At 40.0% G+C, this 20,608-nt stretch overlaps 1 protein-coding gene across 1 annotated transcript; it reads right to left on the bottom strand.

The window, feature by feature from the left end:
• Nucleotides 1–216: 216 nt before the first annotated feature.
• Nucleotides 217–17,975, bottom strand: tgm1l1 (transglutaminase 1 like 1). Its single transcript, XM_079349442.1, has 14 exons — nucleotides 17,753–17,975; nucleotides 13,572–13,864; nucleotides 13,268–13,459; nucleotides 10,443–10,694; nucleotides 7,448–7,566; nucleotides 6,357–6,464; nucleotides 5,870–6,047; nucleotides 5,271–5,409; nucleotides 3,988–4,180; nucleotides 3,593–3,746; nucleotides 3,014–3,298; nucleotides 1,716–1,876; nucleotides 1,469–1,605; nucleotides 217–1,359 (listed from the first exon to the last, which is right to left on the bottom strand). Exons 2-14 carry the CDS (start codon nucleotides 13,861–13,863, stop codon nucleotides 1,215–1,217), a joined length of 2,355 nt encoding a protein of 784 aa, XP_079205568.1. The 5' UTR covers nucleotide 13,864; nucleotides 17,753–17,975; the 3' UTR covers nucleotides 217–1,214.
• Nucleotides 17,976–20,608: the final 2,633 nt, after the last annotated feature.

The following is a 20,608-nucleotide window of genomic DNA, read 5'->3' on the forward strand; positions in this document are numbered from 1 at the left end:
TCTTCAATGATGAAATGGAGAAAAGGTGTGTCACCTGCATAAGTGAACTGAGTCTATGTAATACGCCCATAATATGCAACATTCAGTTTTGTGGTTGGTGGATTTTGGAAACAGGTGAGCACTTGTTTCCTCTTTGATTCCTGGATTTACATCATAGTTTCCCTCGAGGACTTCTTTAACTGTCTGTGCACGTAGAAAAGAACTCAGGAGTCAGGCCTTCAGAGATGTGTGAGTTTTATTACCAATGCAAAACATACCATACAAAAAAAACATTCAAGTAGATAAAATAGATAAATAGTCAAATGTTATTGAACTAGTTTCCTTCACATTCTGTGTCACACAGACTTAAACCTGGTCAGTCTAAGGTGAGTTAAGGCCTCTGTGCTCTCAAACACAATGCACTCAGAACAACAATATTCCAAGGGGAACACATAGGTTTGCTTTCTGACATATGAGTAGTTTAAATGACAAAAGTGGTTACGTTTTGGAAACAAAGAATGTCAAATTTGCATTCTTCCCAATGATTAAAACAACCTTTCAGTCACAGGCTTTGAGATCTCCACCAATTCTTTTCAGTCAGTCATAGCAAAACAACAAAACTGGTGAAATTATAATGTGCCCTTTGCAAAATGTCAATGCCAAGTTCAGCACCATTCCCTTCAAAAACATTTCACAGTACCCTTCCTTTGTGAGAGCCAGGTGAGGTTTGTTCTGTCGCTTCACATCCCGTTCATGTTATGATAGATGGAAATGAATGAAAAACAATATTTACAATATTATAAATGACCATGACCCAACTTTTGGCCCTTAGATTCGTAAGTTCAGTGTCTTGAAATATACTAGTGTTAAGACAGTTTACATTATGTGACTGAGCTTCATAACCGTTATATACGAATGTATGTTAATCCATACTTCATTCACTGTGCACGCATTCAAACTTCACAACAGTTTTAAAATTCAGAGCAAGGCAGAAGCGTGAATTCTTCTCTCGGTTAAAAAATAATAATACTGACAATGCTACACTGGCTAATTCACTAAAGAGAGACTTAAACATAATACAAAACAATAAAAATGACTGTAGTAACAAATAAACAAGTTAGTCTAAGATGAAGAATAAGAGCACACGTTTAATGTGAGGCCCTCACTTTATATTTCATTGGGGAAAAAAAGCTGTGAGAGGAGCAGGTCATGAAGCTAATGCTTCTCTCGCCCTCTCAATGCTCGTGAACAATAATGTCAGCCACTCCGTGCACTTGAGTTAGCTGTTTACAGTCAAGAGACGCCACCAGCTTCCTGGGCCCGGGCTGGGTGGGGATGAAGTGCTCTGTCAATGTCACAGTGGAGAGACCGCCGACGTCACTGAAAGGAAAAAAAAAAAAAGACAGGAATATGAGTGCAATAAAGAAATGTGGGAGGAAATGCATGTGCATAAGATAGGCAAAGACAGTGAGTCGTCTTGTTTGCTTACCCAACAACTACTTCATGGCCCCTCTGCAGACCCAGGCCCTCCACTCTGAATATAACTCCTTTAAGCACACGTGGCAGGGGGTTGGTGAAGGTAATCTTGGCTGCCATCTCCTTACCAACCACAGCATCTCCTAAAGGCTGCATGTAAGTAAAAATAGAAATGAGTCAGCAGGTGGAAATATAATATAATTCCATGTTTAAATCTACATTTTGGTCACATTATAGAAAAAAATGCTTATGTACTGTACCGTGACGGTGAGGTCAGGTGTGCGGAGCCTGAAGGTGGTCTGGTTGGCTAGTACTTGCTGGGTCTCAGTCACTCGTCCAGACAAAGTCAGCATCAGAGCAGCCTGATCCACCAGCTGGCTTTGGTACTGTTGGTAGGGCAGCACCCACTCAATGATCTTTTCTGTGTAGAGAGGTACAGAAAGGTGGTTAAGGATCTGATACAGCATGTTTTTTTTGGCGTTTTTTTTTATGCCTTTATTATAGAGGGAGGAAAGTGGATAGAGTCGGAAGGGGGGAGAGAGTGGGAAGAGACATGCGGGAAATGGGCCACAGGCCGGACGCGAACCCGGGCCGCCCGCGCGCGAGGACTGAGCCTCAATACGTGGGATCGCGCGCACTGCCGCTGCGCTACCGGCGACCCCAATACAGCATGTTTACAATCCATGTTTGAAATTTTTAACTTACTACCTTAACATAAAAAGTGGATATAAGAAGCAACATAAAACCTGATGTGTCGAAATACAGCAATTCTTACAATTTTTTTTTAAATCTCAGACTTAATCTCAGATGGAGAAGCGGTGAAATGACAGCGCCAGCGTCCTCTCACGATATATGTTTGACATTTGTTGAAGGGGAGAGCAACAGAGAGCAAACGGTTTTATGGTAGGCCTACTTGTAGCACCTTGAGATTTTCTTTTAAATGTAAGGTGCGCTACAAATAAAATGTATTATTATTATTATTAATAAACTTTTTTTAGTTTTAGGCTATTCAAAGGCTTTTACTTGTATGGTGTATTGCTTTCTGAAGTAAAGCAAAAAGCAGAATGTCTTGTATGTCACTCTGAAAAACTCTTAACTAGAAGATGTTTCTGTTTTCACCAGTGCTTAGCTAAATCAAAATTAGCTTTAGCCTCATATATACTCCCTAGCCAAAAGACTGATAGCATCAGTCATAGTTAAGTTAGCATGCAGTTGCTAGATAACACAAAAGCAGTATTATCTCCCCTTGTTAGCTCTGTTTAGGTCAACAGAACCTCGCGAAAAGAATACCTGGTCATTCAGCCGGTAAACAATGTATGAAATATATACTGGCAAGGTAGTGCACACTTGGCGTTTCAAGTATTTTTTTCCCAGCTTCTTGCTAGCTCTGGACACAATACTAATGAGACCCAAATAATGTGTTAGAGTGCTATAACACCAACGTAAACTGCAGATCATTTGTTGCACGTTTTGTACTAAAAGCAACCTCTTTCACGCAAGTCCATTTTATCTTTTAACAGTCTTATTGAGTTGTGTGTTATAAAAGCTTAAAGCCAACCTTCATGGGGTGAAAGCTCCACCGGCATTTGCTCCTTCTTGATGGCGCCCTTCAGCACACCGGTGTAGTACATGACAGCCACCTGGCTGTGCAGAGTGGTCTTACGGGGCTGTGAGCTCTGGTTCTTCACCAGGATCTTCAGCTTAGCATCAGCACCCATCTTGGGCCCCTCACCCTCCATCTTGACCTCCACGCTTACATCCTCAGATATGGGAGAGCAGTAGACATCTGGCTTGCTGCCGTAACGACTGGCAGTCTCGACAGCGATGCGTTCCTCTTCTGAACCTGGAAAGAGTGAGGAGACGGTGAATGTAGCTCATCCGTCTGACGTTTCAGGATTTATTGACCGATACAAGAGATATGGCATACAGTGGTCCAAACAAAGCAAACAGAGACACATATTTAACAAAGTACAAGGAACATCTCAGGGGCTACATAAGAGGAATCTGTGTTCAGTGAAATGATATGCAGTGAGAAATTATATTCATCACAGTTCCAGCCAGCGCACAAATAACTCTATCTGATCCTAAAACATAGTTCTGGAAAGAAATACAATTAATAAAAAGTCCAGTATGATACCTTCATGGTGTTTGTACAGGTGTGTAATGTCGGCCCGCTCATCTGAGCCCACTGCTTTAGTGCTGATGTAGTGGCCAACTGCCTTCTTCTCACTGTAGATCTGGCTGAAAGTAGAGTCCACGTTCCTCTGCCAGTAGATCTTATCACTGTTGACCTGATAGACAAGATCAAACATACAAATCAGCTTGTACTCAAGTGTATATGAGCATTTAACCGGTTTACCCTATTGGTTTTAGGTGTGAATAAAGTATGCATTGATAGTATTTATTATAAACAAGTTCTTTGTATTGTATGTAGTTACAGAGACAATTCAGAGAATTTGTCTCTTAAGTATACTTAGTTGAACTAAAAGCTTTACTTATTATTCAAACTCCATTTCCATTTGTAGCACTCACCTCAGCAAAGACAAATGGCGTGTCGTGTTTGAGGTAGACCTGGCCAGAGCGGATGGCGTTGACAGAGGCGGGGCCGCAGCGGAAGGTGCCCTGGCTAGTTTCCTGGGGAGTAGAGTCAACAGCCTGCCAGCCTCCGTGACCAGGGGGCAGGTCAGGTCTTGCCATCCAGCAGTCATTCCATACGTGGAAGTTCCTAGATAGGATTATGAAACTATGTTAATTTCCATCTTCAATAGCTTAGCATAGAGATTTTACACTGTAGAAGGAAACTAACTGTTATATGATAATAAGTGAACTAATGAGGTGGTTGAAGACAGATTTATCTGTGATGTGAATCACGGTTCTTTGGCAGTCAGTACATCACTGCCACCAAATGGGCTGGGATGGAACAAGCAAAGTGAAGGCCAGGCATGTTATGTCATTTGGGGACATAAAAGAAACCTCCTGAATTTTAAGGTCACTGAATCATAAAAAAGACCCACACAAAACCCTCCATAAATTCAAGGCTTGTAGATTTTACAGTTTGTACTGGGGGGAGTGGGAAACAAGTACAAATTGATCCCCCCATCATAATAAAGGCATTGAAAGTTGTGTAACCTTGGGTGAAATATCATTAAAAGCTTGCTTGTTTTTTTTTTCTGTTTCCCTCAATTGTGCTAACTTATGCAATGCTAAGCTAAACTAAACAACCCCGAGCTGAGCTTTGCACCAAACAAACAAACATGTAGTATGTTTGTTGTCAATTCACTCATCTAAGTCTTATGAAGATAACTTGTAAGCCGTTTTCACAATTGACACATATGGTGTTGCTTAGGTTTTATGAACATGTGTGCTGGTTAGTCACATGTGGTGGAGCTATCTCATCACATAACATGTTTATTTGGACATACTTCATAAATTTAATGCATACATTTTATGGAGTGAATACATTGTTTAAACATGCTAACTAAGAGGATGTAGGTAGGGATTCTTTGTCATTTTGTTGTTATAAAGCTAAAAGTGCTGGAGACGCTGTTGATGTTTCGGGAGACAAAGAAACAGCAGCCATCATTCTGAGGACATTTTAAAGACTCCTACCAGTTGGCAGATGGATACCAGATAGTCTCTGCATTCCAGGCGGTGTTTCATATAATTGAAAGAGCATGACATCTGCACGAGTGTCCAGTTATGGGGAACTGCTCTTGGAGCAGGTCTGAATATACTGGGAAATTCCTAAGGTTTGGATTGAGAAGCAGGCCGTATTTGAGCCTGGCATCTCAGTAATGTAAAATAGCACATCTTACCAGACAGAGTCGCTATTGAGGTAGTCGATGGGCTCCATATCCTCGTCCAAGTAGACATCAGTGGTGAGAGAAACATCAGTGTCATGAGCAGACTGGAAGTTAGTGACACTTCGGGCAGGTATACCAAGGCAACGCAGCACTACAGAGAAAGACACAGAGATTGATGAACAAAACTTAAATGTAATTATGTTCCCATGCTAACACATGAGCACAACTATGTCAGGTATTTCTTGCTATGGTATTTACATGGTCGCATGCAGACTTTCTTATCCTACTTGAATGAAAGCAACACGTGTGGCTCCATCAGTGACAAAAGTAGAAGGTATGACAGGAATGCCAGTGCGATGTATTTAGGGTGTATATGAGCTATCAGCTGCAGAGCAATGTGTTAAGGTCAGCTAGCTATCATGTGAGGGATCCTGCCTGCACGCACAATGAATGAAGTTTTCTGTTGCAAAGCTAATGGAAAGGGCCTGAAGCCATGATCATGATCATTTGAGCGGTAATTAAATTCTTGTAAACTCAGGGAAAACAACACTCAGAGTATTCTTCGTGGTGTTCCCACATACAAACATCATCACATGCTTTTTCTAAGTCACCTGTTGTCGTGACTCCAGAAAACACCCAACATTGTCCGTACGACACAGGCGTCGCATCAGTGGAGTGGTATTTCTTCAGGATCTCCACACTGCTGCTCCACGCAGAAGGAGAGACTCCGTCAGAGTAATCCCCAGACCAGTTCCCAACCAGGACCCCATTTTCATCCTGAGCGTTTATCTGGAAAAAATATGCAAACACAGTTCATTACAAGTATGTTTTTACCTATACATTTAAGTGACCAGAGTTCATGTAGGAGTTATGATTAAAAAAACAAACATATTCAAGTTAATTTATATGTATTTTATTCCTGGCAGAGTGTACTAGGCTTTGAAATTTCATTTTGGAAAGGAATTATTTAAAAAAAACACAGCTGAAAAGTGAACTGTATGAATGAAATATGCACATTTGGACTCCTGACCTCAGTATTTTTAATATCCTGGCTTATGCTAAAAAGATAGTGGGATGTTCATATAAATTCAAACTCACCATGGCAGATAAGACTCTGACCACATTGACAGGATCCCCTCGGCCAGATGCAGGCATGTCACTCTTCTCCAAGATAAACAGGCACGCTTCCAGGATTCCCTCATGAAACTACAAATCGAGAGCAAAGGAAAATACTTCATTCAAACGAAAATGTAAATCACAGATTAAGTTAAAAACACTTTATTTAAGTTCAAGTTATTTATCACGAAAATAAAAGTCACTAAAACATCACTAGGATCAAAAAAAGACACTTAGTATTTTCAGCTTCTGAAAGAGTCTGTGCTTTGTATTATCCAGGCTGTGACGCAGAGGTCCACTGGGTTGTCTGTGAAGGTTACATTTACTGCTCCTGAAATCTTCATAGCAAAGTGTCCTCGGACTCTAAAATTTCCATTAAACTGGTTTGGAATGCAAATAACATTGAACAGCATTTGGCCACTTTACGTAGCACCCTCTGGTATCAGTGTGTAAATGTGTGAGAGAATAAGATGTAGTGTAAAAGAGCTTTGCATGTTCAGAGGATAAAATTAAGTGAACAAGATCCGCACACTAAGGAGCTCCCACTTAAAGGATTTATGACAAGTGACATTTTGAGCCAATCATAGTCTTCCTCAGACTTCATTTTTTGGATCCAGCACCCTCCAAAATAAAAGACATGGAAGCAGATTCTATAGGATTTCAGTTTGTTCAGTTTGAATGACTAAACTACTCACCTCATATTTGACTCATACAGTAGATGGTTCTCTTTTAATTCAGATTTTAGTGCACTTTGTCTCCCTTTGTATCTCAGTCTGTAACCTTGTGTTTGTACTGCTTTCTTTTTGATTTGTGTCTTTGCCACATTTCTAAAAACCCTCTATGTCATCAACGTATTCACCCGCAGTTTAAAAAAATCTCTAAAAGTACTTTTTAATCCTGTTTGAGTAACATTTATAATGTGCAGCTCTTTTAGACAACTGTTCAGCATTTCTTGAAAAAAAAAGAAAAACCTACATTTATAAGTTGTAGAACAAATGGGTGGAGTCGCACAAACAATGACACGGTTAAGCTTACAGCACTTAAGAAATGAGTCTGGTCTTGATAACCCGTACCTGCCCAAAGTTCCACGTGCGGGCGCCTATCTGCTTCTCTGTGCCGTAGTAGAGCCTCCCGATGTCGTTCAGAACATACTCCTTCCTCTCCTCCTCGTTATCCATGAACACCGTGTCCTCTGGATGAGATATAAAAACATTACATCAACACACTAAGGACTGTTGCTCTATTACTGACAGCATAACACTGAGATTTTCATTCTGTATTGTACACACTTTAGTCCTCATCTCGACATGACATGGATTTAAACCAACAAGGAATCCCTTTTCTGTCGAACAGTAGGATGTATTTTAATCACATTGACTTTGGTCAAGGTTCTGGCTTCCTCCTTGTCTGTGAGACTGACCCAGTCTCTGTGCTTTATTCAACTCTTCAGTGACTATGGCTCTAAAGAATGTGCTCTCTTTTCACAAATCGCTTGAATTACTCCCAAAGGTCAGGAAATGGTTAAGAAACACAATGAGTCCATGGACCCTGCAGTGGGGCCTGAGCTCTTTATGGGAAAACAGCCTGTTTTGAGTGACATCAGCTGGGTGTGTTCGTCTGAGATGAGCTTCTTTTTTTTTATTCCCTCATCTCTTTTATCTCTTAATGTTTCCACTGTGATCCAAGTGGGTGGGGTAAAGAAAGGTGGGAAGAAAGAACGAAAAGCTGTAAAAGAGGGCATGAGAGAAAAGAAATGGGATGGAAAGGGGTGTAAGAAAATCCTGAGAGGAAGAGGGGAAGTTATGCTTGGGAGGTAATGGGTGGAGGGAGAGTGAAGAATAACAGTGAGTGTCTTGAGATTTTACTGCAGAGGGAGGTGAGGCTGATAGCATCTGGCAGCTGGGATAATTGTGGTTTTTACTTCTTACCGAGGATTTCTCCAACGCAGGGAGAGACAACCACACACAAATAGGAGGATACAAAGAAAGAGGTGGCATGGAAACACATAAAGTGGGCAACGGAGAGAGAGTCAGGTCGGTAGAGAGCAAAAGCAGGATTGGATTGTAGAGGCGTATACACGTAAAATCATTTTCATGGATGCTGTAAAAGCGAGAGAGAGGGGCAGGTTGTCACCAGCTGCAGGATTACTGAGAGCTCTCCCCTCGGCGGTTTTTATACAGTAATTGTAGGATTTTTACTTTTATGAGCGTGAGGGAGAGATTGGTCTCAGGAAAAGGGAGATTGAAGGAGGGAAGGGGAGATTGGGATTTCTGCCAAGAGCAGCAACGTCATAATGAAAGACAGACCATCTCTTTATCAAATCCAGGCCAACAGTTGTTGTTTTCATATATTTAGCTGTGTTACAAATAAACTTCTTTTTCTGAAATATCCTGTGTGGACGGTTTGCAGTGCTCAGCAAAAATAGGAAACAAGGAATAAACAATGGACCCCCATTTCCTGATGTTATATTCAGTGAATAATGAGTACATTTAAAAAAATAAAAAAGTGGAACATACTTTTTGTTTTAATAAAGACGCTTTGTTCACATTTTGAAAATGAAACCAATAAAGCTTATTTTGGTGTGTAAAAAGCAGTCTAAAAAAAAACTTCATTCATTCATTGCATCGTTACAGCTTTTCAGATGCAATGATTAGTTTTTTAAATGTAAGAATGTATCAAATAAAAAGATGTATGTGAAAGCTGTCACTACACATCTGAGACTCTGAGCTCATAGTTTTGGTTAAGCAGCCATGTGTCGTTTTTTTTTACAATAAGCAATAAAAACAAGCTCCATAAAAGAAGAACTACAGAGAGTTTTTTTGTTGTTATTTTTTGTCCATTGTAAGTCTTTTTCGGCATTGTTTCGCTCACTGAATTAATTGTAACGCTTGAAATTGTTCGCAGAGAATAGCAGTTTGTCATAGTTGTTTGATCCACAATGTCTGGTCAGCGGTGCTGACCTGAAAAAAATGTCCGCCCTACTTAAATGAGGAACTTTCTGTTTGCACGGATTTTTGAGCACCTTGTTTCTTTTTGCCGATCTTTTCCTGCGTTTCCTTCTGTAACTCACTTCATAATAGTCATACAAACTACATTTGAGGAAATAATTCATCTTGATGCTGCATGGCTGATTGCTTTTGTAGTTTATATCTGTGCTAATTTCACTCTGTTTGATCAACTAAAAACTTGTCTCATAAAACTGGAGAGACAAGAATGTGCCTAAGTCGTTTTGAAACCGGTCTATGTGCAAAGTCATCTTAGATGAAATCTGTATATAGATTTTAAAGATAATGTTACATCACTTGTGTTTACAACTTGTTTCTGCTGCTCCCAGCTGTCCAGAAACTCTGTCAATATAGGTTTTTTAACGAAGCACAAAAAAAGACTTACTTTGATGATTTTATTCTAACTACAAGCTCTGTTTACAAGATGATAGACTTTGATGTGTTTGATTTATGTCCACCACAGTTTAAACTCCTCTCTGGATGTGTTTTATGGTCACGCCATTGAAGGTCTGTTTCATCTTACTCACTAACTATTTGAATCACAAAGATAGTTCAGTACTACACACTGAAGATGGCCAGCAGTTTGTAATCATAGCCAGAAGAGTTATATAACACCACAGCTACAAACGGTCACGCTGCAGCAGTTTGATGGACAGCAACATACTCATTCGTGGACGTGGCCTCTCTCACCCTGGTGAAACCTTATATTAGGATTCCTCTCAGAGATTAAACCACAAAAATGACACCTAGCTACTGAGTGCCAGTATGTTGTGACAGATTTATGGCGCTATTCTTAAGCACAATGTTCTGGGAATGATTCTCCATACAATAAGTCTGCATTGTACAATTCCCCCTTCCAGAAAAATATTGACTTACTGACGACATTCCTCTTTTATATGTTGTTGTTGGAGATAATAAGGGATTCATTCCTTGTATGCTGTGTGAAGCTGTCTTTTCTTCCTTCATTTTTCTCCTCTCATCTCCTTTGGCCCATCTTCTTTCCTTCCTCCCTTCCACATTCTTTGAAACCCTCCACCCCGCTCACACCCACTGCCAATCTTACCTTCACACCAGGGGTTGAAGAGCATGACGATGGTCTTGCTGGAGTTGTAAGTAGTTGTTGCTTCGCCCTTTGTTGTGCTTGTTGTCACAGTGAGCCCATATAGACCGATCACAGCACTGGCTGGCGAGTTGACTGACAGCTTGATCTTGTTGCCGGTATTTTCGACAATCTTGGCCTCCCAGCGTTCGTCCTCCAGGTGATCCACCAGGGGAATGACGACATGGGTGCCTTTGGACACCATGGGCAGGGGGCCTACAAAACACAAGTTATATATGAATCATGTCACACCAGATATCTCAAACAATGAAGAAAATAAAAAGTAAACTGTTACAAACTAAGATGATATTGAACAACATTGTCCATGAACTTCTGTGTACATATTAACCCAATAAAAGGAGAAGCTTGCTACTTTTGGACATGTGCTTATAAGAGTTATAAATGATTAAAACCCTTGTAACGGTTGTGATTTATGGAATGTACCTTTAACAATGTGTATACTGAGTCGCTTAGTGGCGACGTCATCAAGCAGTGCCTGTGCTGCCTGCTCCTCGTGGAACGATGCGCACACTATGCTGGTCGGACGTATTATTTTTCGCTCCTGTTTTCTTTATTTTATAGAACAACAATGATGGTCAAATATGGCACTATTTTGTTCATGTATGAAACGATAGTAGCCGTACAACCGGGCTTGATAAGGTTGGAGTGTTTATTTAAATAAACGACGAGCATTGAAATCCCCGTATAGTGTGGACGTGAGTTTTTGCCTGCCGTTTTCCTCCACTCTCCACGGCCTTAACAGAGCAACGGACCCAAAACCATCACACCCTCCATAGCTGTTCATTGAATATGAAATGTATGTTTTTAGACTGTTGCTTAGTTTAGCATAAAGACTGTTAATACACTATGCCAGGTGTAGACTATTGTTGAAGAAAAACAGCAAACAAGCTCACCTTATGCTAAGCTATCAGTGTCAGTGAAGCTTTAGGTGGACAGTTATTATTAACAATTTGTGTTGTTTCTTTTTTTAAAATGTATTTGTAAGAAACGCCAAATGTAGACATTGTCAACTTACAATGCAGAGACTCATATTTTGCTTTGCTTTGTAAGGTGACCTTGAGTTTTAAAAGGCGCCTTTTTAAAAAAAAAAGCATTATTATTTATTATTATATTTGTACCGTATCATTCAACAACAACACTCCTAGTCTGAAATAAACTGGATAACACTCATAGGTAACTTCAACTGCTAGAATGTGTTCAGAAGGAGAACGCACAGTATGTAAATGTACACATGCACTTCATTGTATCTTTGTGTGTAACATGACTTCGTCAACATTCTTTAACATCATCTCCTTTGACTAATTCTGAGCAGCTTAAAAATTGATTAGATAACAAGTGGAGGTAAAACAATTATAATTGGGAACCATGAATAGTAAACACATTTTTTCCATCACTGTCATGGCCTGTTCCCACACAACCATATCAAACTAGAAAACCACATGCATCATAAAAACCTCCCACATTGCACTTTACACTTCTCTGCCGAAACACCCATCTGTGAATGTTTTATCTATGTACATGTCCCCTTTTTCATGACTTAATATTTGCTAATGAACAAGAAGAAAGAAAAGATTTAGTTGTAGCCCATAGGCTGGATTAAGAGTAATTAGAAGCTTTCCTCTCAACTATTTTTTGTGCCACCCTGCTGAGCTTTAGCTACTATTTGCTCATGTGAATGAAGCTTGTCTAGAGACCATTGTTCTCTATCTGAACACAGCCAGAACTTCCTTTCTCATCTCTGCCTGTTTAAAAGGAAATCAATGAAAAAAACGCTCCTTTTTTTCCTGCTGGCCACACCCACGAAAAAATTGACTTCCTAGTTGACCAAAAGCTTGAAAAGTGCCAAGGACACAGAGAGCAACACTTTAAACCCCCAGCATATGTGACAGTGAAAGTAGAGGAAATAAGAGCCTGTCTAATGTGGATGACTCAGGTAATTGTGTGTCAATTCTTTTTCTCACTCTTTCTTACAATTCAACTTTAAGCAGCAGGTGATTCTCTGCAGTGATGTAATGGCTGTTTATTCCCAAGTGCACAGAGGATCAGTGTAGTATGAGGCCAGTGAATACCAGAGCGAGGTGTCCGGTGTACTGGAGTCTGGAAACTGTTAACACTGAGGGCTATTGGGTGGAATCCAAAGTTTGTGGTGTGGTCATGGCTGAACTGCTGCTTTATTTAAATGTGCTAGCTATGCATGGCATCTTGACCACATTTCTCATGCTCTGTTTTTAATCAGTTGCTCTTCTCTCTGTGTTTAACTCTGGCTTGTAGTAAGTGCTGGTTAAATGGGTACTTACGCAAGTCAAAACACAAAAAAAATAGATTCTTCCATCACAGATAAGACATCTCGTGTTAAAAAACAAAGATCAATAAGGAAGACTATGAGTGATCCACGATTCAGGTCTTTCTCATTCACCCTATGATTCTTTCTCTACTGTAGTTCCAAGCGCCAAAGACTTTCTGTCAAGTCACATTTTCATATTATCATTGTAATAAATAATTTTCTGAAGATCCCTTGTCTCTCCTGATTGAATTGGTTTTCTTATTATTCAGTGTTAAACAGTGTGCTTTCCTGCCGTTGTATTTCACACTTATCTGCAAAGCAAATGCTAATGAGTGTTTCTTTATGTTTTTTTTGGGTGGGTTACCTGAGAGTATAACTTACACATAGTAAGTTATACTTTAATCCTTAAAGCTTATCATAATATAAAATCTATAATATAAATCATAGATTTTTTATGGAACATTCAAAGACGCACATCCCATACCTGTTTTCAGGTCCAGATGCATTTTGTGAGTCTCAGAATTAAAGGGCCTACTGAGCTCCAGCTCTATCTGGAAGGTCTGTCCTCTACGGATGATCATCTTGTCTCCATGGTACAGGTCGGTGTGATGCTCCTCTCTGTTCTGACTCTTCTTGGAGCTCAACAGGTCCACAGAATGCACATAAAGCTTCATTTCTGAGGGGAAACATAAATTGAGATATGTGTTTGTAGTGCAATATTTAACAGAATTGACACTGAACATTTCCTTTTTTTACCCCCAGTTATCCATAATAGTCAGTGACATTACCTTCCATCTCCTTTGCTTCTCCGTTCTCAGGCTTCGGCTTTGTGGGCTCAGGGTTCGGAGTTGGGGCCGGGGTCGGGATTTTGACTAGTTCAACCTTATCTGTGACATCATAGGAGGAGCTGTTCTGGCGCTTGCAGCAACAAGGACACATCTTCCTGAACCAGCTTCGACAACCCCCCTCGTCTTCCTTATCCTGCTTCTGAATGCTCAGCTCGACCCTGGTGGGCGGGGCAGCTCCAGGGAAACGCCCTACATCCGAGGTGCCTCGTGCTGTCAACCGCTCACCTGGCATTCTGGGAGACATAATGAAAAAATGTATTAATTAATTATGTTTTTACAAATTAGAAGAGATAATCCTTCTTCTCCTGAACTCATGAACACCCACGGTAAAAGAGGAAGGTTTGTGCATTTGTGCTAGTGAATATTAAACCGTGTTTGTAAGGTTTTATTGTTCAAAGGGATTTTAAATCTGTGTTTTAAAGAACAAAGCAAAGCAGTTTTGGGAGTTTTTCTGGATTCTCCTTGTGATCCGTTCTTCCCACCTGAGAGATTCTCTGGCAGGCAAGGAAACACTGCTACAGTAAAGATGAATGGAAATACGTTGACATTTTTTGTACCAGGTATATAGGAAATAGTCCCCATAGAAGACGTATCTACATAGTAGTACATTTCTACATTGTGGGTCTTTTTTTATGATTTTAGCAAAGTAATTTGAAAAGAAATGAATGAAGAGCTGAAATCTTAGAGCAGAATAAATCTAAACGATTCTTTCTACAACGACTGGTCAACTGTCAGATAAACATTGGGCAACCTAACAACAGTGCAAGTAAAGCAGTTAGAAAAGATGCAAATCTTGGAACAACATTGCATAGAGTTCATTTGCAGTGTACCGAAGCACATTTCATTTCTACAAGACTTTTTATTCATAACAATCTGATAAACAAAACATTCCCCCAGTCCTCGTTCTCTCTCTCTCTCTCTCTCTTTCTTTCATCTCCTGCTCATGAAACGACCATTGAACTTTTTGTTTGACTTTTTCCCACAATTACCACGTTCCAGAAATGCACCCTCCACAGCCAACAAGATTTCCCAAAGCATTCTGGGTTATTTAGCCTTTCGTTCTTGTCGGCTCACTCCTTGAGCAATCTCACATACCTCCTAAGAGCAGCTGGACTCCATCTGCCTCACCCCAGCTGTTGGAGGGATGTAGTTCATGTGTATATCTCTGTGTGCATGTACACTGTGGATGAAGGTGTCCAGTACAGTAAATCTTATGATTTATCATACTGTCACATCCCCACCCTCATACATTGCACCACTAATCACAGTGAGATTAGGTCATTTGTCACACTGAAGATAATCCTATCCTTTCTGCACATCCTCAGCATTTAAAAGCCAGGGTGAAATGTCACAGACCAAATGTCAAAATAACTAACAAATAAAAGGCAGAGGGAGGAGGACTTTCTCTTTGCTGTCACGTCTTTATATCATCATATGCAACTTAAAAACATGTCTCATCTGTAAACTGCCACACCCTTGCAAACATAAATCTATATGACCAAAACATTAAAGCCCCCTTGAGTTTTGTTAGCTCTTGTAAAACACATAAAGTGCAATGAGAAAGACGGGGTTATAATGAGATTTACAGTTTTTATCTTTTTTTTATTTATCTTTTTTATATGGTTGTTTCTTTTTTAATACAACAAAACTACAGGCTCCTCACTTAGCCCTGCACCCTTTGAGGAGCATACAGTCACAACGCAATACATGAGGACAGATTATCCCCTCACATTTTGTAGTTATTTATGCCGATCTGAAATTTCAAGTGTCACGTTTCTTTTACGATTGACTGTCAATGTTTTCAACTATCACAAGCAGAATCACCTTGAACAAACTGGCTCCGTATTGCTAACTCTATTAGTCAGTTTGCATATGCTTGTGCTGCTTCATGTTTTTAATGTTTAACTGAATGTGTTTAAGACAGGTGTGTAAAAGATGTAGTTACTATGTACTTGAGGCCAAGGTAAAGATGTTTGTTACACTCAAAATGTTAGCGATCTGATCAGATGGTCTATTGAAATATGTAAATGAAGGACCAATTTTGTTGTTGCATTGCTCGTCAACGAGCACTGTAGGCTGACTGAGATGAGCATTCCTCATAAAATGACAGACTGAAGAGCAAAATCAGCAGGACAACATTTTTTGACTGATCTGAATCATATCTCTCCATCCCTGATTAAAGAACTGACGAGCACATCCGTGGGTCGTGGGAAGCTCAAAACAATCCCAATCTTAGTGATTACCTGTGCAAAAAGCGTCATATTGCATCACATGAAGAAAACTTCCAGGCAAAGAAAAACATAATTTTCTCGTCTCAGGACAAAATGAGGGCTGGACTCACAACCATTCAACACTACTACCATGTTTCTAATGATACACAGCTTCATGTAAATGGGTCAAGTATCCCTTTAAAGAATGTTTGCACAGGTCATGCCAATCAATCAAGCTGAGCTGTCAGAATTGGAAAAAGGACAAAGATAGTGAAGTTATGCTGTACAGTTCAGAGGCCACAGCAGCTGAAGAGGAGGTGAGGGGGAGGGGCTGCTCTCAGCAAGAAGCACAAAATCCAAGTCTGTATAAATGTGAATGAGTTCACTTCTGATTTGGAAACTCCTTGTCTTCCTGAGTTCGTCTGCTGGTCACATACACTACCTCTCTTAAACTGTTTCCAAATCATCCAAATATTTGGACCAAACATTGATAATCATTGTGAAGGACACAATGGAGCATGTCATCTGTGTGCATTGCAAAATCATCTCCACCCAAAAGCTGAGGTCACACTCTGACCCTTTCCGTGCGGCTTTTTCTCCGCTTATCTTGAGTGAAGAGGGACAAAGACGTAGAATAAATGTAATGAAAGGGCTTGTCAGGAGTCAACAACTTTTTGTTAGAAAGAGGAGAATTAAAACGATGTTATTTTCTCACCCACAATAGACATTTGGGGTGATTTGATCCATGATGCAGTTATAATTGGTCTAAAAATGCAGCATGCAAGGACTATTTTCCAATATAAATACTGTACAAAAGCTTTTTCAAACCTTTTTGTTACTCATTTCTGTCTCCCAGCCTTTTAAAAAAATGTTTATCTCTCTTCTGCACCTTTAATGGCCCAGAATTGCCCAATTAGACTCATCCACTCAGCCTAATACAAAACCTTGAAAAGCCATTCCACTAGATTAATTCTCTGGCAGTCTTTCTGTCCCGCGCACAAACTTAAATGGATTTATAATGGTGCTTTCAGCCGAGCTTGAAAACAAGCATTTCTTCATCCTTGCATCTCACTACCACATGTATGACTTCTTCCATCATGCTGTGCCCTCTAACTCTCTGCAGCTCTGCACTTCTACTCACTCCGTTTGTGTTGGCATACTGGCTCAGCTGGTATGCCCACTGGCCCCTGAGATAAGCACTGTGAATTCAAGACACTGTTCCCAAACAACTACACTGGGCTTGTTTGTCTGTTGATTGTGGTAAAAGAAAAATGAATTAATAAAATAGAAAAATAAACACTTTAGTTGTTAAGCAATCCTGGAATGCCATCACATAAAGAAATAAATTAGCTGCAGCTGGTTGGACACAAACCAAGCTGAGGGCATGAAAATGAGCCAATTAGGAGGGGGGAAACTACTCCCTCACATCAATAAACTAACTTCTTAGGAAGGTCTTCTTCTTAGAATGACAAACGATCAGGGGGTCGATTCAATTGTAGTTGAGTAAGTTATGCAAGTTTATTTAATATCGAAATGATGCTCAGAATGTATATTCTGATTCATTTCATTCATATTTTGAAAAATGCTTTTTATTTAAAATGATGCTCACTTTGATAAGTATTTGATAGGTATTTATACGGCGCTTTAATACTCTGACCAAGTCCAATAAACTTCCCAATCTTGCTATACAGTCTTGAATTTTAAAAATGTTTTAAAGTCTACTTTCTTTCCCAGCTTTGAGACTCTCTCTCTCTGTGGATGGTTCCTATTTCCCTTAAACTCACTTGGTCCTCAACAGTAAACCGTTATGTCACGCGTACAGCGCTTCAGGTTCACATCCTCTCCCTTTAAAACAATGAGAAAGTTGAAGAATAAAGTTGAAGAACATGAAGAAGTGACTATTGATCTTACTTTATCTTCGTGGTTTCTCCTCTGTATCAGTGATGAATCCGGTGCTTCGCCCTCCGTAACTTTCCCTCAGCGTGAAACTTTTGGAAAGTTTTCTCCCTTTGCTTGCTCCTGCTCCGCGATCAGAAGTATTTATATGGCTGTCCTTCTGCACGTACGTTACGCTCATACACACATTCACAACCACACACACACACACAAACACACTCACTTCTTCCTCGGAGCCCGGCCCATCCCGCCCCAACCACTAAGTTTCCCACTCCCACCGAGAAGTTAGAAGGCGCGCCGAGTGTTTGACATGATGAGCAGCACACACACCAGAAGTCTCATGCCATAAGTTTGTTACGCAATGCAGGAAGGGGGAGAATCAGACAGTCATTGAATGTAAGAGATTAAAGGGATGTTATGGAAGAATGTGATCTTCCAATAAGAGCAGCAAGCCTTGATTTAATGGCATATAATTCCCTAGATTGGAAACAAGCAATTTATAGTATGAAAAATAAAGATCTTTTGGACCCAGATATTTGGACCTTCCACCACCACAGCTTCAAATCTGCAATATTGCTTTTAACTAGGCTGCCAAAATGTTCCTCACACATTTGAAAAAAAATGTAATTCTATTAATTTGATGATCGACACATATCTTATAGAGGTCAAACTTAAAAAAAAAGACTTAACATTTCAAATATTGGATGCTCATAAGACTTAACACTAGTATTTCTAGTAAACTAGTGTTACTAGTTTAAATATCTAACTTTAACACCCTAAAAAAACCCTCTAATGCTGTTTAAATTAAACAATACAAAAGTAGATTTAAGTCATATTATGAAAGAATCTGGTTTGTTGCGCTTCAAAGCCCTGCAGTGCAACTGCACTGTTTTAAAACACACACAATGTATGGAGCTGAGCATCAGACGTGCATCTTCATATTTACAGGGGGTGGAAAAGTTGTTTCTAGTGTATTACACTGTATACACTGTTTTTATATTTGAATAGTTTTGAAGCATCTTAAAGAATGTTGACATTTGTTTTTTGTACTTATTTAAAGAGTTTGTGAAGATTTTACTTTGCTATGATTATTACAGTTATTTCTTACTGTTTGATGAACAAATCTAAACAAATACTACCTGTTTAAGGTCCTACAAGGCCCCATTTTTCCTTTAGAGGACTTGGTAGTCACTCCTACTCCCCCCACGATGACATCCATGTTCCTATAAACCATATCTGTATACTTCTGCCATAGGGAGGGATATATGTATTAATAACCTCTAAAATCAGTTTGGATGACGTGGACTTTTCAAGGTTGAGAAAAATGTCTTTGCGTCAATGTTGTCACACTTGAAGTCACACTGTAAAAAACTTCACAGGATATTCAACTTCCCTTCTACCCACTTTCAGTTCTCCTTTGTTGGTGAATTTACAGAAAACCTCAGAGCATTTACAAACCCATTCTAACCTCATCCAATGCAGCCAAGTCAAGAGTTCAAACATGTGACTTACAAGCACAGGTAGATGTTTGGAAGATTGCCCGAGCATACATTTGCTATTGCTTAGAGCACGGTCACACTGCCAATCCGTACCGTGCTGTACTCTGATTGGCTGAGTGATCCTCACTCAGCCAATCAGAAGAGATCACCCTACGTCACTGATCCTGCTATTGTGGCATTTGAACCAAATATGGTAATTTTGTCAATATTTATTACACTTACAATTTTTGAAAAATGTTTTAACAGAAATAAAGTTCTGTTATGTCCCTAAGAAACACTATGAGGTTGAATTTTTGAATTTCAAAGTTTTTCAATGAGTGCCCTGTAAAGGGTTATGGGTTGTAGCGTGTTTGGGCATGGCATGGATTACCTGTGTGAGCACGCCCTTAGTGTTGACTGCAGTCCATGCCAGCTACTCACTGATGACATTTTTGCATTATCTGATTTCCCACTTATTTCGAGTAAAAATGCCTGAAGCCAGCAAGAGTGGGAAAAGGGAATGACTGGATGTGTTTTGCTATTCCTAAGTATGTCAATCAGCCAGTTGGCGTCATACAGTTGCATCATGTTAGCTCACTAATCATTGCTTGTATATGTACATGTTGGATGGTATGCTTCGTCTGTATTCTCATTTATAAGTCTTTTATAGGACTGCTTTATTTGTATCTTGTGACCTACATTAGACAGTAGGAGTTAGGAGTACAGACACAACCACTTATTCATATTTGTTAAAAGGTGATCATCAGTACATCACATGCAGCGCACGCCTGGGGAAGACGCTGATGGGTAAATGCAATGGTTCAATTGCCAATGCATACAGATCTGTCTGCCTCCCCCTCTTGGTTCTGCTGATCACCATGCCATCCTGCTTGCTCCAGCATATACTCCTGTTATAAGGAGGGCAAAGAAAGATGTCAAGAACATCAAGCAGTGGTCCAAGGATGCTTTGAATCCACTGACTGGGATAACCTCCTAGCTCCCTCTGATGACATTACTGAACATGTGGACATTGTTTCATCATACACATCTCCTTTTGTGTGGATAAAGGGAGGTCAATGGAGAAGTCAAGCATGCCATGAGAACTGCCAAGCTGGAGTACAAGAACAAAGTAAAGGAGAAATGAATGCAAGGTAACCTTCGCTCAGCTTGGCAGGGTCTAAGAACATGGTTACTGTTAACACTGCCGTCGGCAACAACAAACTCATCCAGTTTGCAGGCAGTAGCTCTTCATCGCTTCCCAACGATCTCAACTCATTCTACACAAGATCCAAGAAGGACAAACACCCAGCTGGAAGAAACAGTATCTATGCTCTGCAGCTCTCACCTTCAGCACAGAGGATGTGGTGAGAGCATCAGGAGGACAAGAGAGAAC

This window comes from Symphodus melops, assembly GCF_947650265.1.
Source record: "Symphodus melops genome assembly, chromosome: 7".
NCBI lineage: Eukaryota > Metazoa > Chordata > Actinopteri > Labriformes > Labridae > Symphodus > Symphodus melops.

Excerpts from the sequence above, each read along its gene's own strand:
- tgm1l1 (XM_079349442.1), bottom strand. The coding sequence starts at position 13,863 with ATGCCAGGTGAGCGGTTGACAGCACGAGGCACCTCGGATGTAGGGCGT. Across the intron at positions 7,567-10,442 it reads CTTCAACCCCTGGTGTGAAG|AGGACACGGTGTTCATGGAT; the intron begins GTAAGATTGGCA and ends TATCTCATCCAG. Across the intron at positions 6,465-7,447 it reads GCACGTGGAACTTTGGGCAG|TTTCATGAGGGAATCCTGGA; the intron begins GTACGGGTTATC and ends CTCGATTTGTAG.